This window comes from Temnothorax longispinosus, chromosome 11, assembly GCF_030848805.1.
Source record: "Temnothorax longispinosus isolate EJ_2023e chromosome 11, Tlon_JGU_v1, whole genome shotgun sequence".
Classification (NCBI taxonomy): domain Eukaryota; kingdom Metazoa; phylum Arthropoda; class Insecta; order Hymenoptera; family Formicidae; genus Temnothorax; species Temnothorax longispinosus.
This window is the reverse complement of record NC_092368.1, coordinates 5,988,101-6,005,692: the sequence shown is the minus strand read 5'-3', so window position 1 is coordinate 6,005,692 and position 17,592 is coordinate 5,988,101. Positions and strand designations below refer to the sequence as shown.

General features: G+C 41.2%; 1 protein-coding gene across 7 annotated transcripts in view; it reads right to left on the bottom strand.

The window, feature by feature from the left end:
• LOC139821559 (uncharacterized) overlaps window positions 1-17,592 on the bottom strand; it is a 29,910-nt gene that overhangs the window by 2,374 nt on the left and 9,944 nt on the right. For all 7 annotated transcript variants that reach the window (XM_071792704.1, XM_071792697.1, XM_071792698.1 and 4 more), the window contains 7 exons: window positions 14,728-14,995; window positions 10,685-10,782; window positions 9,594-9,746; window positions 2,968-3,093; window positions 2,579-2,818; window positions 1,727-1,855; window positions 900-1,029 (listed from right to left, as the gene is read on the bottom strand). In XM_071792704.1, coding sequence (XP_071648805.1) covers window positions 900-1,029; window positions 1,727-1,855; window positions 2,579-2,818; window positions 2,968-3,093; window positions 9,594-9,746; window positions 10,685-10,782; window positions 14,728-14,994 — 1,143 coding nt within the window. In that variant the 5' untranslated portion in view covers window position 14,995. The remainder of the gene's footprint in view (window positions 1-899; window positions 1,030-1,726; window positions 1,856-2,578; window positions 2,819-2,967; window positions 3,094-9,593; window positions 9,747-10,684; window positions 10,783-14,727; window positions 14,996-17,592) is intronic.

Sequence of the window (17,592 nt, the reverse complement as noted above, 5' to 3'; positions counted from 1 at the left end):
AGATTTTTTCAATGTAAAAAATATAAATTATTAAAATATTAAAATTAGAACTTCAAAGGCGAAGCAGCTTATTGCGTATAAATTTAAAATAGAAAGAGTGGATTACTCTAGCATTGCAGAAAGAGATTTAATACTTACAAAAAATGTTTGTTTTTTTTGCAAATAATTGATAACAAATGGTGACTGACGGATTAATATCGCTTAATAATTTTCTTTGTAAATAGAACGTTTTTATCGCTTTAAGCGATAAGCGATAAAAACGTTTTTGTTTAGACGCTGAAACTTCTCTCATCGCGACCTAGACTTCAACAACCGTTTTTCCATTGAGACGTCAGTCACGCGACGCGACGTTTATTCGTTGACGACCTCGTGGCCTCGAGAGCTCGGAATCGAGTTATGGGATTCGATGCGAAGTAATTAACGTACGGTCGGGAAATTTTCCCATGGCCGTTCACATCAATTCTACATCCGATAAAATGTGCAAAGTTAACTTTGATAAATGACGGTTAGGAAACAATCGTATTGTCACGAGTTGGACTTAATTTAGGCGAACAATAAAAAGAACCATTGAATTTATCCGTCGAAAATGTTATTTATTTTTCCGTAAATTGAAAAAAATATTCTTGTAGGCAGCTTTATTCGTTCTTCAGCTTCGATTACTTGTAACTCAGAAATTATCGCTCAGATATTTTAGTAAAACATATACTCCTGAGATAGCTATAGTCTAATCAAAGAAAAATCAGGTGCTGAATTTTTGCCAAAAAGTCCGCGATAAAAATTTGAAGCCCGCGATACACACATTCTGTATATAAATTACTGCGAGTGTCACGTATAAAAGAGAGTCGGATGTAACCATGAAAGGAAATCAAATCGACGGTTTTAAATCGCTGAGGGCAAACCTGAATGGTGGCGACGGCGTTGCGCATCAATATGATAATGATGGGGGATACCACCAGGACCAGAACGACGATAGCGATCCCCGCGACTTCCTTGTTGCTCGCGTCTTGTAACGTCGAATTGACGTAATCCCTGGTGAAAGTTGTATCATATGATCAACATACTTTATAGATAATGTAATTTAAAAATCATATTATTCAAAATTATGAAACATTATTGACAATAAATACTGTAACTTATTATCGTCTATAAATTACAAAACGGAGTACAATCTATTCGGCATCAAAGAGATTAAGCAAATTTACTAAATTTTATTGAGAGAGAACAAAATGTCGAAAAATTCTGCTTTATTGTTAGAAACGTTGACTGATTTGACGTACTGCAATTTATTAAAATCCAAATTTAGAGATTTAACGAAATTGCAAAATTTTATTGAAGTACGAGATTCATCGGAATTAAGAAATTGAAAAACATGAAATTGAAAAACTTTTTTGCTTTTGTTGTTAGGAATGTCGATTGCAATATTGCAATTTATTAAGGCCCAATTACATAAATTTGTTTATTCATACATGACTGAGACCGTACATCCTCCGTTTCGAAATAAAGTACATTTAATCACGCGTTGAATATTTTCTAAAGAGAACTTTCTCTTGCAAATCGTCTCGCCCCGCGGAGCAAGAAATCGATACTTTCCCAATTGTGGTGTCAATTATCGAATATCGTGTTTACTCGTCTCACGTGGATAGATAGGTTTGGATGAGCTTCCCGTCGTTTTATGAGTCTCGCCGAGATAAATTGAAGAAACAATTCCATTATAAAGATTCGTTACCTTATCATGTGACGCAATTCCCGCTGCAGCTTACGCAGCTCGTCGATGTAAGTGGCCATCGAGTCGAAGTAAGCGATTGCGTCTTCCACGCTCGATTCCCTCCTCTGATTCCGCAGGATCTCATCCCGTCTAAAGAAGGAATGCAAAACGTTTCGTCTTGTCTGCCCGCTATCTTATTGCCGTAATCTATCATCGGCCTGTTACGTTACGCCGTCGACGCTCATAAAGGCGCCTTCACGAAACACTTCGTCTAAATGATCAAATTGCCCGAGAATCTACAGCTTCTCACGAGAATACAAGGGAGATTAATTTATAAGTATCCTCACGTAAAAAGTATGTGTAATTTTTCAAAATTGTAATCAAAGTATAGCTTTTTTTCGATAATTTACCGTTAAATTCGTGTAGCGTCAAATTATACTCAATTTGAGTCAATTTAAATCATTTCTATAAGTCGCTATTGCTCTTACTCAATATGTCGTTAATTTAATTAAAACAATGTCAATTTAACTAATGAAGTTAAACTTATAATACTGTTTTGTGTTTAAATAATAAATTTTGACACACACACATGGTAGTTAAAAATAACAAAATGTTATTTAACTTAAGTTTTAAATTTCATCCCTTAATAATAACAGTGTTGTGCATCGAAAAAATATCATTGAGAATAAACCAATTCTATTTTCTCGTTTTATTGAAGAATGTCACAGGAAAGAGGATCGGGCAAATTTTTCCCTCCGTCTAAATATGTACATATATTGCAGAAGATTTATACGCAAGACAAGTAACTTCCTTCCAACAAGACTTTGCCGCGCGATCACGAGACGCGAAAGGGGAGCGCGAGAAACGTTTTACCTTGCCTTGATCTTGTCGTACTCGGGCATGGTGCGCGTAAGTTCATCGTAAAACTTCTTCAGGGAAGGCACGTACGTTAGGGCGGCGTTCAGAAGGTCGCGGCCCAACGCTTCGTGGCGAACGTAATTGACGTAGTTGTCGCCAAAAAGGAGACCGCGGCCGAAGTAATTAATCCCCTCCACGGAGGCGATACCGAGGCTCTCGATGCTCCGCAGGAGATTCTTGAAGGCTATCAGATACCTGAAACGGAAGAGTCCCGTGTATCTCGGATCGCGCGGATTCTCGCGCCTCTCTTCCCCCGCGCGAGATCCGGCCACCGGATTATTGTCTCCGCCGTCTCCCTCCGCCCCGATCTTTAAGGGGACGTCGATGTCGATAATGCGCGTTACCTCCACACCCCGCTGTTGTCCGTCTCCTTGATCTGATTAGTCAGGTGGTCCAGCATAGCGGCGTTCACGCTCGTGTACCACGCCATCACCTCGGAAATGCTGCTCTCCTCCGAACTTATTTTCTGCCTGCGGGAAATGAACAAACGAACTTTGCGCTCAACCGCGATGATTGTTGGATGCAGCGATGTCTTAAACGTACATAAAACGCGATCGATATATATGTCGGGAAGGTAATCTCCGAATCACAATCTTGTCGAGACAAGTAAGTAACAGTCGTAATGTGAAATGTTAAATATAATTGCGAATCACGCATCGCGCGTGGAATAATCTGATCCAGTGATCTTACGTAGTTCGCACACGCTCGAGATTATTTGTAGGTCGACATTCGTCCTTCCCCCGCGAAATTTCCCTCCTATAGATCCTGGTACACGGAGCCATATGTTTTTTTAACGAACGACGCGGGCAACCTTTACTTATATCTCGACTTCAATATTTATCCCGACGACGCCTCTTCTCCCTCGTTACCTTCGTCTGGAGACGATCTCGCCCCCGTCCGAGAAGCGATGGTCTAAAAAAAGAACACGCGCGATTCTTCGGACAGGTGCGAGCCGCGATTTGCACGTGGCGGAATGTCGGTCGATAATGACATCAGCGACGTAGACCTTCGCATTTGTTACGAGGGGTTTGATCGGCGCGCAACGTCGACGAGATTTAACCAGACGTGGACAAACGACGAAGGGAAGGAAAAGAGAAAGATAGACAAAGTGTATGCATGAAAGAGAGAGAGAGAGAGAGAGAGAGAGAGAGAGGCGGAGAAGAAGATATATATAAAAAGAGAGAAAGTCAGAGCCAGAAGAGGAGAGAGAGAAAGACAAGAGTCTAAAAATACTGTCTATTGCTCCAAATGGGCGCTCGCGCGCTCATGTGTGACAACCTCTTCCATTGCTCATAAAGAGAACGCAAGAGAGAAAGAGCGAAAGAGACAGAGAGACAAAGAGAAAGAGAGGGAGAGAATAAACGTGGAGAACGAAAGAGAAGCAATGATACGAAGAGAAAGGTAGACAACTTTATTGTAAGGACAGATAGACAGCTTTATTGCGTTCTTCTGAGATTGACTACTCTCGTGCGCAAAGAAGGAAGATGCGTAAGAATAATTGCAGCGCGAGCGTATCGTGACACGGCAGAAGCGAACGCGAGTAATAACGCGGCGAGTAGACGGTAAACAAATTCAATTACCGGTATATTCAATTGTAAACGAACGCGTTGAGAGGGAGGGAACCGGGAAGGAACCGAAGAAGTAAGCGGATATTGGACGAAGGGAGGAAGAAAGATACGGTGGGATAAAAAAACCTTTATTGCGAACTTCGAAATAATATCTCCTAAGAGCCCGAGCAAAGAGATGTAAATCACGAATGACAGTAACAGAAGGAAACGTAGACAATTTTTTGATGTATCGGTGTCATCGGTGATACTGGCCGGACAGCAAATGAGGAGAGAAATATGGAGTATACGAAATACAAGGAAGGAAAAAAGGCTTTATTCTGTGATTAAAAATTTCTTAAGAATAAAGGATTACGTAAAGTAACACACTTTAACTAATAACGACGAAGATGTAAATATATAGAATTATAACGGATAAGGAAATCGATAAATATATGTATCTTTATATCAGAATTAAATATTCAAGAGAAAGTGAGACACAGAATACTCCCGTTATTGAACACAGCGTATCTCGGAATTTCAGACGAAGGTCTCTCTTAATAACTGTCGTCAAATAAAAATTCCATAAGGAGCATGATAAGAAGGAAGTCCGTAGGAATCTGCTACGGCTTTCCGCATCGATCAATTCGCAAGATTCCCGCCCTTTTCCCGCAGGCTCGAGGAAGTCAGAGGATCGTTAGTGTCTTGTTATCTATCGGCTGTATCGAGGGATGACATAGATGCGCCACGTGTCTTCCGCGTGCGTGGTCGTATGATAACCGCCGCGGGTCCTTCCGCCTTATTTCTGTTTCTGTTCCTCCCCATTCGGTCGGCGGAGATACATCTCTCGATGTCGGCGCGAAAATCTCTCTTACGAAGCAGACGCACCTGACGGACTGTTTCTACTTAAGGACTCAAAGGCCACGAAACTGTTCTTAGCAAGAGAATTTGCCTTTTAATAATGATAGTGTCAACAGTTTTTAAACCAGCCGATCTCTATTTTTTTCACAATTTTTTTGTACCTTTAGCTGCGAATAGTAGACCAGTCTGTTTTGTAGTTTTACGCCCGCTTTCTCTAGATTATCCTTTTGAAAGGAAATGTAAACGCTAACTCTGGTTATCGAAACCGGCCTCAGAACGCTCTAATTACTTCGAAAAATGTTTTCGTCTCCGCATTGTGACCTTTCGCATTTTCGCTGGTAGTAGCGAATACTCGATAACGGCGTATTCAATATTTTCAATCGACGTAAAAGATATGAAAGTACGGTTGAGGTATTTTGCAATTACGCCGCGTGGATAAAACCGGGCCGAAATTAAAGTTTCCGCCGCACAATTTCGAGACACAAGTTACAATCAGCTTGCGCATTGTCATATCGATAGAAAAGGGATAGGCAAAGGGACAAAGAGCGCGGGCGGCCTCATACAAAATATTCTGTGTCTTCATGCCCGTCAGCGACCGGATGCGCGCAACCAGCCTTTCCATATCGATACTTTATCGTCCCATCGATTTATCGGACGTACGTGCCTGCCAGGCCGCCCGGCTCGCGCTCGCCGTTTTCGCTCCGCCGGAATGAAAAACGTGCCTTTTATAAATATTGCCACGAGTGCGACACACGTGGAAATCGGCCCGATTCCAGCGTGCCCGCATATACTATACATATATGTAAAGTGGAATTCACTCAATGGAGCGAAGTATACAGAGAAACGAACCATCCCACGAAAAGAAAAAGAAAGAAGAACAGAAAGAAACCATTATTTCTTTCGTTTGCGTAATGCGTTTCGTAACTGACCAAGAAAACCTGCAATTATTGCGTAATTAATAAAAGTCAGCGATAGAATCGTGGATTTTTCTTCTCTTGGTCTTGTTTCTTTTTTTTTCTTGTCTGAACGACTAGCGATACCACAAATTGTCATTCCTCACGAAATCCGGCAATATTCCAAGTCCAAGTATTTCGAGAGAGCACCCTCGCTCACGTTATAGCATTGCAAGTTAAAAAGATTGTCGGAGGCATTTGTATTTTCGATCTGCGAGATCCGCTCAGCCGCGGAAGCACGGGGGGATGAGGGTATTGAGGGTTAAATATTTTTATCGTCGATCGATGTGACAAGTCGAATGCGACACGCCGGGTGACTATTATAAAAGCGTGTGCACGCCGCTCGCTCATCTCCGCCACGCCTTTTGACCCTCCGTTACACATATATAATTAGACGACAGGAGAAAAGGATTAATCGAGAGATGTGTACAAGGGCGTTTCCGATTAAATTGCCCTGTCGCTCAATGTCGCCGAAATTACGTTAATTAAATCGCTTTAAACGGGCGCTATCGTCCGTTTAAAGCGATCGTATAAGTGCGTCAGCTACGCGCGACGGAACTTTTTAATCCTAAATTGAGAAGTCAACGGACCAAGAAATTATTTAATTGAGAAACTTTCGTTGGTCAATTCCTTTACTTACGCAAAAGGCAGAAGAGCGATAAGACTTTTAAAACGCAAAGTTTTTGTGTTTTTTGTCAGTGGTTTCTGTAACGCCGTTTTGAAATTCGAATGAGGAAGATTACGGATTAAACAATCTTCTATTAAAAAGTTTTTATGTTAAAGTTTTTCTATGTTAATAGCGAGATGTATTTAAATCGCGTTTAATGATTTACTATACTCGAATCGATTTCAGGACACGGCTTCAAAAATCTGCCAGCATTTTATCGTCACATTTATCGTCACTTGCCATCGAAATGCCATCGAAATATTAAACGCAGCCTGAGGAATTTTTCCGAGAATTTTTCATCGTCAAAATACCCCTCTTCAAACGTCAAAGCGAAACCTTTTGCAAAACGCAAACTCCGAAAGCTGCAACATTTCGCTCGTCGATGCAATCACACAATATTTTCGAGAAGAAATCGCTAGTTGCGCTATCAGGTGAAAATGTGGCGTCGCTTCATTCTAATTAAAGCCCCTAATTAAAAATAATGAAATTTTTTTCTCGCCACAATCTGCCGCTTCGGCAACTTTGCCTTGTTAAAAGCGCGTTTCTTTTCTTTTTTCTGTCAACGCAACTCCCTCCCTCTCCCTCAACAAGAAATAAAGAGAAAAAGAATTGTACGTTTTTGCATAAAATATTGAAGCGATATTATCATTGGCTCTGAAGAACAGTTGGAGCACCCCACGCAGCAAGATAAAAAATTTCGTATATTTTCATACATCGCCGTTTTCTCTTATGGGGTCGATAAGATATATATCATATCTCGCTCGTTTCTCTTTCCCTCTATCGATACATCGAAGAGCGGACGGTCAGTTTTCCTTTTCGCCCCGTCCTATTTCCACCATGAGAAAATACGACCGCAGCGGTCTCGTCGTATCGCGTTATCTTACGTTCGAGATGTACCACTTGATATAGCAACCCCCTTTGCACCACCTCGTCGCTGCGGAGTGGTCTCTCCTTATGCATGCGACGCGCGTTCAGCATTAACGATGAAATATCGCTTGCCGATGCGCCACCTTCCATTATCGAATCGTGTCGCTATCTACGCCCAGAAATTCCAGTACTTTCCTATGTTTATACATTATATATGTAGAAAATAAAGAAAATAAAACAAAAAATTAATGGAGAATTTTTTAGAGCGGATGCACTCAGAGCATCGTGATGACCTTTCAAACTTACTACTTATTAGTAGCGTCCGCATAAAAGTTTGCATATTTTGATTTTTTATCTCGGCATTTTATTAATTCCTAATAATAAAAAATTTCTTGCCAATCAATGTTTTTTTTACATATACTTTGATTTAATCACATTCATTCTAAAGATGTTTTTCAGCGAAATAAGTAGTCTTTTCCCTTAGAACATATATTGCACAACTGATTGAGGTAGTAGATAATTAACCTTTATTGTGCACACCTCTTCGAAATTACGTATTATGCACAGGGGGTATTTCATACCACAGTCACTTTTAAACGTTTATTACAGACGTACAATTTGTTATTTTGACTGAAACAAAATTGCTGGCTATTGTTCAAAGCTTCCAAAATAAGGTCTAATAGGTTTCATTAATATTTTGCAACATAAAAGAATTATAAATGATATGTTAACTAAAGAAACCGAAAAATGGACTTTTCACTTAAAAATGTATAAAAAATTCAATTTTTAATATTTTTTAATAATTTTTGCGGGATTACTTTCTTGAAATACTACACTTTCAAGGAAAAATATTAGTTTATAGCGGAGTTGAAAAAAGTATATTTATATTGCTATGAAATCACGCGTTTTTCAACTTCTCACCACTGACAAGAGCAGACTAAAGCCGGGCGGGCGAAACTATGTATAGGATCTTGAAGTGTTATTCCTAAACTACAGGTAAATGGCAGCACAGGTCCCGATTCGCATTGTACGTATTAGAAAAACGCGTTTGAAAATACGCTGGGGTATTTTCTACCCCAGAGTGCACAACAAAGGTTAATATTAAAAGCGAGTGAAACATTAAGAAAATCTGCTTTTCCTGAAACTTTCGCTTTTGCCAACCATATAGCATTTCTCGAACTTTCGATCGGATATCGAGAGCTCCCGCTCGCGGGAGCTAGACGACTCGATGTCTGGCGCGAGTATTTACAGGGACACGGGCCCGCGGGAGAAAGGGAGAGACAGCGAAAGAGAGGAGAATTCCCCACTCGTACTCTGAATGGAAATTCAACAAGTGTCGGAACGAGAGCTCGAGGGAACGACTCGGGGCTTCCGCCGTAACTTTCCATACCAGCGGATGGCTCATATCCCGCGCGCGGAAAAGGGGTAAAAGCCAACATGAGAATTAACCGCCGGTTACCGACACTCAAAGCGATACCACCTACCACCCGCTTGCGCCGGAGAGCCGCAATTTGTCCAAATAATTACGCCTGCGAAGAACGTCGCGTCGCCGCCCGTCTCCCACGCCGCGGCGCCGGGGCGGTATAATTATTGCGGGGTGTATATTCGCGCGCGCGGGGCAGCCTCTTAAGTTAATTAGGTAAAGATTGCCCGCGCATGGATATACGCGACGCGGAATTTTATCCTTGACTTTTTTTTGCACTTGCTTCTGTAACGCTGCGACGTCTAGCAAGTTTCTTCGACGCACCGCGCGTTAGATGAATTTTTAGATTTGCAACGTTCAATTAAAAATTAAATCAAGCCCGATGAGAACGCTAGGAGCGCCGATTGTTTGGACGAAGTAAGAATCGCGAACCGAAGTTATCAATTTCAACGTTACAGGCTTCGTCGTTCGTTGAGCTTCTAATTTTTATCGTCTCCTCCGCGTGTCTCGCTTAACTGTCCGAAACTCAGCCGAGCGAGTCGGTCAGCTAACCTAACGAGTCAGAATTTTGTGGGCGCGATTTCACGGTTGTTGGCCGCCTTGTGACGGGCGATGCTCGGAGACGACCTTCGTCGTACAGATCGATTCGATTTACCTGAAGTCCTCCAGGCGTGCCTGGAAGGCCTCCTTGCTCACCACGTCGTATGTTTGCTTCTTGCTTTCGTCCCTGGGCACAGACACCAGCGGCCACGTGCTCATGTTGTGGAGATCCTGGTCGGTTATGGCGAATCTCTGCGTCAGGTTCGACCTAATTGTTGGGCATAGGGTAAAATGAATTAGGGAGGAAGATGTAGTTCATTGGGACGAAGTCTCTAAGCGCATCAGGCAAAATGGTTCGTACGCTGCGAGCACGTAAAAATAACACAAGGCCGAGAAATAAGTATATGTACGTTATATTGTCACATATAATTTAGATAATAATCACGGGAAGAATTTAAAAAGTATAATGCATCTGAATATAAATTAAAAACTATTAATTATTTTACACAAAGAAATCATCTTTATTTTTTATATCAGAACTGATCTGTAGATTAAGTCGTTAATTGGACACTTTCGTTTGAGTTTCGAAGCATAGACGTCTGCAAATTTCGATCGTCTCTTATTTAGTTTTGCTTAAAAAGTGTCGAGAGCCCAGTTTCTACAGAAGAAAATCTGTCAAGAGATCAGGGTGTACATACGTCACGAGAATATTTAAAATAAAACCAACATAAGCACAAAGTGTACTCAGCAGTTTTATTTTGAATCGATTCGTACAGCTTTCCGAACGACTACTTCAGTATTCTGTGAGGCGTTTGTTTTGCAGAAACGTGTCGCATCCGCGCGTCTCGTCCCGATTGCGGGACTTGAGAAAGCCATTCGTTCTTATCACGCGAAATGCGATGGAGAAAGCACTTCCTCGCGCTCGATCGAGGAAAAGATTTCACATTTCGTCGCTGTGGCACGATCACGTGGTCGGGACCGACGGGACTTTCAAATGTTCTGATCGAGCGATTTACGTGGGATATATCAGGAATGCAAGAAAATGAAACTAAAGAAGGAATTAAATTGTATTATTGTCTAATCAAACACGGTTGATGTTGACAAGCGACAAACTCGAAAACAAAATACGAGCTGTCGTATCTTGTTTTCAACAAAAATACAAGTTATCTCTCGAGGGAAACTGGAAAAATAGCTAGTAACGCATACCTTAATGTGTTGCCGTTGGTATAGATGAAAAAAGCCACTTCGGATCTTTCCAGCTGCATTCTGGTGACCATTTTGCCCAGATCCGTCGCTATCGTCACCTGTAATTGTCATCGAACATGCACATGTCGACCGCCATAAGCAACGCACCCATTACGGCTATTACCGTGGAACCTTAACTTTTACGAAGAAATATTTTGAAAAATGATTTGATGATTTGATTATGATGATTCCTTTTAAGGGAACGCTGTTCTATCTCAATTCGAATATATATTTCGTAATTCCTAATTTATTGATACATCGGATACTTCCTATACGAAAGAAACAAAGTTGCCTTCGTCGGGATAATGGTTATCGCAGAACTTCCGTTAGATAACAAGGCTAATTGTAAGACACGATAGGACCGAGTATTCGCGGAACATATATCGAGTGGCCACTTCAAGTCCCCAAGTGTCTCGAAGATATCGTTATCACCCTTAGGGCTCGCGATCATCTCACTTCAACAGAGAAAATATCTTCTAACGGCACACTGAAGCTTTTTCTTATCCACTGCTCGTGGATTCACGATTTGAAACAGATAGTCCTACATGCCGTCTCATTTCTTGCATCTTTTGCCGTAGATGAATATTTCATTTCATGGAGATTCGTCGATGTACAAATTTCGCTTTCAAAGGTCCTTGATAATTCTCGATTTTACAAATCTTTGGATTTCCGAGTAGATTTTTCGACTGGAGAGACGGCTGAACTTCAGTGTCGTAAATCTCTGCTGTCGCGAGGATCCCTTACAAGTTTTCGCCCGTTTGATTGCGTATTCTCAGTCATTAAGGAATCTCATCAGTTTAAGAGCGCGTCCTTGTTTCCATTTCAATCTACCGGCTCGCGAGAACGAGCGATATTGCATTAACGCTGGTGGTAAAATCGCTTTACGACCCGAGATAATTATTATCATGGTTGCAAATTGCACAGCAATCGCAATTAGGTGTCCCACCAAAGCGCCGTTGACGTTCCGTCGATCTATCCCGCCCCTTTTCGAACAAGAACCTGCCAGAGACTCATCAAGCGAGCATCTTTCGTCAAAGACTTAGCACCTTCGTAAACTCACGAACTATAATAGAAAGTTCTCCGCCGAACTTGCTCTTTGCCAATAAAGCGCTCGTATACAGCGGAATAATCCGCGGCTCTGTCAGCGTGCCACGAACTTTTAAGCCAGAGCATCACAAGCCGGGTCAGAGATCGTCCTACTCTGACGAAGTCTCAGCAAAGTTACCGTAAGGATCAGGGTAAAGCCAGAACGAACGTGCTCTAGAGGTAGGAGTTCGTAATACGCTGATTTTAATAATCGCCGCTCGCGTACACTTAAAGTTCACAATTTGTTAATTCTAATATTGTATATACGAATCCTTACGTTAATTTTATAAATATTGCATATACAAAGATTTTTGCAGTCATCTCTGTTTCCTTAAGATATCATCGATTTTATTTATTTTTAGATACGTGGAACTCTTTTTGGATAAAATCTTACCTTGATTAATTCCCTTCTTATATATAGAATTCTAATTTATCTATTTTAAATTTTTATCATAAATTTTTTTAACTCAACAAACAATATATAATTCAACAAAGTTTCTTTTCCCTTTTCATAATTTTCTGGTGCTCCAGATTATTCCGTAAATTTCAGCCTCCGGTTTCACATTTTCATTTCCTCTGTATTTCACTCATTCGTTCTGTTTTCATTTAATTTGCCATCACAAAGGTATGTAAAATGATTTACGTAATTTAAATTCTCAACGAATGTTAATTTAAATATTCATTGCAACAAAATTTTACATTAACAAATTAACAAATGTTACAGTAAAAATACTTAAAAAAAGATGCTCAGGAATCTTCTTAAATCTGGTCCGAGCTGAAAGAAAAATTTCCAAGCTTCTCGCGCCGTGTTGAATTGTAGGGGGTGTGCCGACGGGTGTGCGAAACGCTCGTCGGTCGTAGAGAAGCGCGAGTACAATCGTAAATATACGTATATCTGACATCGCCGACAATGGCAACCATTCTTACGACACTCGTCAAACAAGTAACTCGAGATCGAAGACCGTTGTTCCCGCGGCCAACACCCCATCGCGATGAATTTCTATTTGATCCGCCCTTCGCTCCCAGGAGGGTCGTGTCTAATACCTTTGTGGACAGGGCGATTAGGTAGAACAGTGGAAATTTTCTCTTCACGACAACGAGGGAGAGCGACGCATAATTTACAATTAAAACTACGGTCCGCGATTATGGTCGATCAAAATTCACTCTTTACTTAATGTACTCTGCTCGAATTAAATTCATTATGGCAGTTTTAAAATTGACATAAATTTAAGAAAGCGGTTGGTATCTTAACATATACATTACGATTGTATAATTTCCTAATTATAAATATTAAAATGTTCTTCACAGGCAGAATTAACCCCTTTAAAGAGATCGAATAAATTACACAAGAAACTTGAATTTAATATCTTGAATTAAATAAAACTGACCATAATTTAAGTAGTAAACTGAAGTAATTCGCAAAAATAAAAGGTGGAGATTCTCCTGAGCTACCGCAGTCCTATTTTTTTATGGATCAAATGAAATATCCTTTTTTAATGTTTATCAAAGAAAAATTTTATAAATTAAAAATTTGCTATTTTCAACTGTGTTTTCCCTGCGATGGCAAGCTAAACATCAGTTACGGTACTATCCCCCCGTCTCCACGCGCTCTTCTTATTTTATTTCATCATCCCTTGCAAGCGCTCCTCGCTTCGAAGTAGCAAAAGGGCGATGATGGCGGCGCGGCGGCGTGTATATGCGAGTCGATAATCCGAACGTGCGTGAGAGAATAAAATAAAAATAGCCGGCTCGTCGCGCGAGAATGGCTGTAACGTAATTTCTTGCGCCATGCCGGACACCGCCGCTCGGATCGGAAATCGAATCGGACGCGATTTCCAACTAGCGCCCGACGTTTTCATTAACAACAGCCCCTGGCCCTGCGGACGCTCCCTCATCCCCATAGAGGAAAGAGCGAAATCGTTCGCCGCTGTAGCTATCCGCGTCTCTGTGATAGACCGATGAACACATACCGACACTCTATCACTTGATCGCGAAATTGCGATCGCATGTCGCGATCAAAGCTCGCGTTTCGATCTCACAAAGCGAACGAGTGGAGTCGCTTATTTATTCTGTCGTCGTGAATTAAGTTAGACTTTATCGCGTTTTTAGTAAAAGATATTATTGAAATTTCTTTTCCGCAATTACTTTTACATTATTACCGCGTCCTTGTAATTATAATGTGACAATAAAATTCTTTTTTTTTTAGGTCTTCCCTTAGTGTTGCAAAAAGGATTTGAAAATGAGACCTCTATTGCCCTTGTAACATCTTGTGTTAATTAAATTTCACATTCTTATATTGGATTCTATAGAATCATGTATTTTCTTTTTGCTTCTTTAAACTAAAATAAAGAGAGAATTATAATCGCGAGGCTCGCACTTCAAGTAGAAACGCCTCCATTATGTCGCGATGCTATTCGCAGACGTAAAAGCGCGTAGGTGCGGTGTATTTGTTCATCCTCTCGTTACCCTCAAACGAACCGCCGCCGTCGATCGATCACCGGTAAATTATACCAACCCAGCCTAATTGCGCTCTTTACATAATTATCAGGGCGCAACGTAAGCGTGCGCGTGGAGCTTTTCGTCCGTTACTTCAGACAACGCTGAACTAGCAATTTGTAAAACTGGAGTTTCCGCGAAACTCACATAAAATATATATAAGCGAGACGCGGCGGAACTGTCGGCTAAATTGCTTTTAATATATAGACTCTTGGACGAACTTTACACCCGATATTTTATTCTCAGAAACTAGGATCACATCGTATGAATGTAGACCGTACTTAAAACTCTTAAAGCCAGGTAAAAAAATTTCAAATGGAGGATAAAGAAGAAATGTATGATCGTTTCTGCGAAGTTTAATATAAAAACATAGAATTGATTAATTATTGACTCGGGCAACAAGGACAACTCGACTCGCTCACCTGCGTCTCTATGTCAGACACCTCCTGGCGGTAGATCAGGATGTCGTGGAGGGTATTGGCGGTCTGCACGATCAGGGCAAGGATCGGTATAAAGGGTAGCACCAGCATCTGGAGCAACTGGATCCGTCGGCCGCGACGGTGAGCCGGATCGGTCGCGCGAGCCCAACACGACTTCTTCCGGTTCGCCTTGGCTCCCGAAACATCGTCCGACGAGAGGCTCCTCACGGAACTCACTTCCGCCACGCAGGAACCGTTGCGCGGCGACATACTGAAAGGACCGCGGTGGAAATTAAATTATTAGTCGCCGAGCGATTTTTTTTGAATTTGTAAAGAATTATCCTCAGAGACAAACATATATATCTACAGTCAACATGCGTCATGCACATACGCAAGGGATTTCGAAAATTTATTTTCGAAATTTAATCGTAATAATTACAAGCACAATTATGATTCGTTACAAGAGGTGAATCTAGTTGTTTGTTTGAGGATGCATACCAAGTGAGATTCGAAGTGGAAATCCAGAAAATTCCTAGAAAATTCTTAAAATTCGATGATTTTCAGGAATGATGATTTAGGACTTTTGAAATACAAGGATTTAAGATTTTAAAACGAAAGATCCGTACTAATCTGCCAATAGGCGAAGGATTACTCAACAGTCTGTGAAAGCCCAGAGACAGAACGATTTAACAATTCAGATGCGTCAAATGTAATCGTCGCGTAATTGGAATTCAGAAGCCACGAGGAATTCGATTAAAAATCCATTATCAGCTCGATTGTGCGTCGCGGAATTGCTCGTTGGAATTGTTCGATGAGAGGCGAGCTTTTATTTCCGACTTGTCGGCGATACGTCGTCCCGCACGTCCGAACTTTCGCGATTGCGATAATAATGACAAGCTGGTGGATAACGAGCCGACCGGCGCGGCGCGGCGGGTCTCCGTAATTAAACGCGACGCGAGAATAGAGATGCGTCACAGTCGACTACGCCGTGGAAAAAAAAGGGAGTCTCTCCCGTTCAAAGCTTCGCAATTGCGAACTTGGGGATGCAATTCGAGCTCGATAACAGAAAGCGCCACGTAAATGTGCACGTAATTCCCCCTTTTTATTTTTTTTTCCTTTTTTTTCACAACTAGAGCGTTATTCTCTTTGTGTTCTTGCACCCTATTTTTCTGCGTTATCTAGTTCTGAAGAGGAATAAAACAAGAACAGCAATATCTAACATCTGTGTCGACCGCGACGTTCACGTTCTATTGAGAATCACAAGAGTTAAGAATTCGTCGCTTATAAAAAATCAGATCGCGTTTCAGTGGCCTGATTTTTTAATAAACGCCTCAAATTGATTAATTCACAAAGTTCGTTTTGAAATAACGAACGAAAAAGATTTTGTCGTTTTATTCACATAAAAGTTCATTTCGATCCCAATTATCTTTCGAAACTTCTCGACGAGCAAGTTTAAGAGCTGCGCGTTGAAGTAGATCAATTTCACTGCCACGGATATTCCACAGTTAAATCGAAATGCCTCGTCCTCTCGCGTAATCGTAACGCAGCGGGAATTAGAATTCTCACAGCGAGGAAAGTTCCCGGAGGTAAAATAAAGGGACTTGTATAGTTGTATTCGTGGTTTGCGTTCCGTTTCATCCCTCGCCTCGTTATCTCTAGAATTCATGAGAGACAGAGGAAGGAAGGGGGAGGGAGGGTTAAGCGATCGCAACGAGTGAGTCTCTGACTTCGTTGCGAGTCTTTGATGTCAATCTCGAAGATGGCAACGTCAAAAGCTGCTGCTATCGGGAACGGCACTATCTCTCTGAATAGCGTCTGATTTTGTACGCGTGCCTACACATTAAGAAGAAGAAGAAATTAATAACTCGCCGATATTCTTCTCTTCTCGTCAACGAGAGGAAATCGCTGTCGTCGTAAAACGAGGGTGAAATAGACGCCGTGATATTAATATCGCATTGGAATGGAAAAAAGAGACCTAATGTGCCTCGGAAAAGAATCGATAAACCCTTCATAGTCCCTTCATTAATTTGTATGGCTTGTTAATGACTCCTGCGTCCATTCCATTTAAATAAAAAAATGATTGTTTCATCCCTTCGAATATTCAGATTTTTGGAATTTTATACTTCTTAAAATATAGAAGATACCTTACATGCTTTAAGAATTATTTTACTCTTCGTCTTTTGAATATTCGGATTCTTGGCTGTTTAAGATTGTCCGCCTTTCCGGAACAAAGTTACAGAATACCGTACATCTTCGAGTCCTTTGAAAATCTCAGGAAACCACCATTCGAGCCAAAGGGTCGTGATGCGTTGCAAACAATGTATATCCTCGTTCTACCCTTCGCCTTCGTGCATAGTAACACGGTAATAAACTGCACTGCAACAACGTTGATGCATAATCTAATGGCGTGTCGTCACCGCTTGCCTCGCCGGTAAGGACAAGAGAGGGGTAACCACCCCGCAGGCAGTTAATTGCAGTAGCGCGCTTCTATTCTCTCCCTTCCTCTCTTTCTCTGTGTGTTACATTACGTTATCGATGATGCCAACTCTGTTTCAAGATCGAGCTTCTATCGATTTATTCTAAATCGAATCGATCTTGCATCTTCCCTCTAAATTGTAAATAATTTGTTATTAATAGATTTATAGGAATCATATTAAAATAAAACATCTCCTGGTCTCGAGCAAATCTCTTAATGGCGGCTTATCTCGTATCAGTTTTTTCTTTTACAATTAATGATAGGAGTTCAACTAATGAGAGAATTTACAGTATCAACGGAGCGACATCCGCAAAACTTTGGGAACCACTGATTGTGAGTTACATTAACGTTACACTCCACGATGCGTTTAAGGAAGGCGAACACGCAGACAT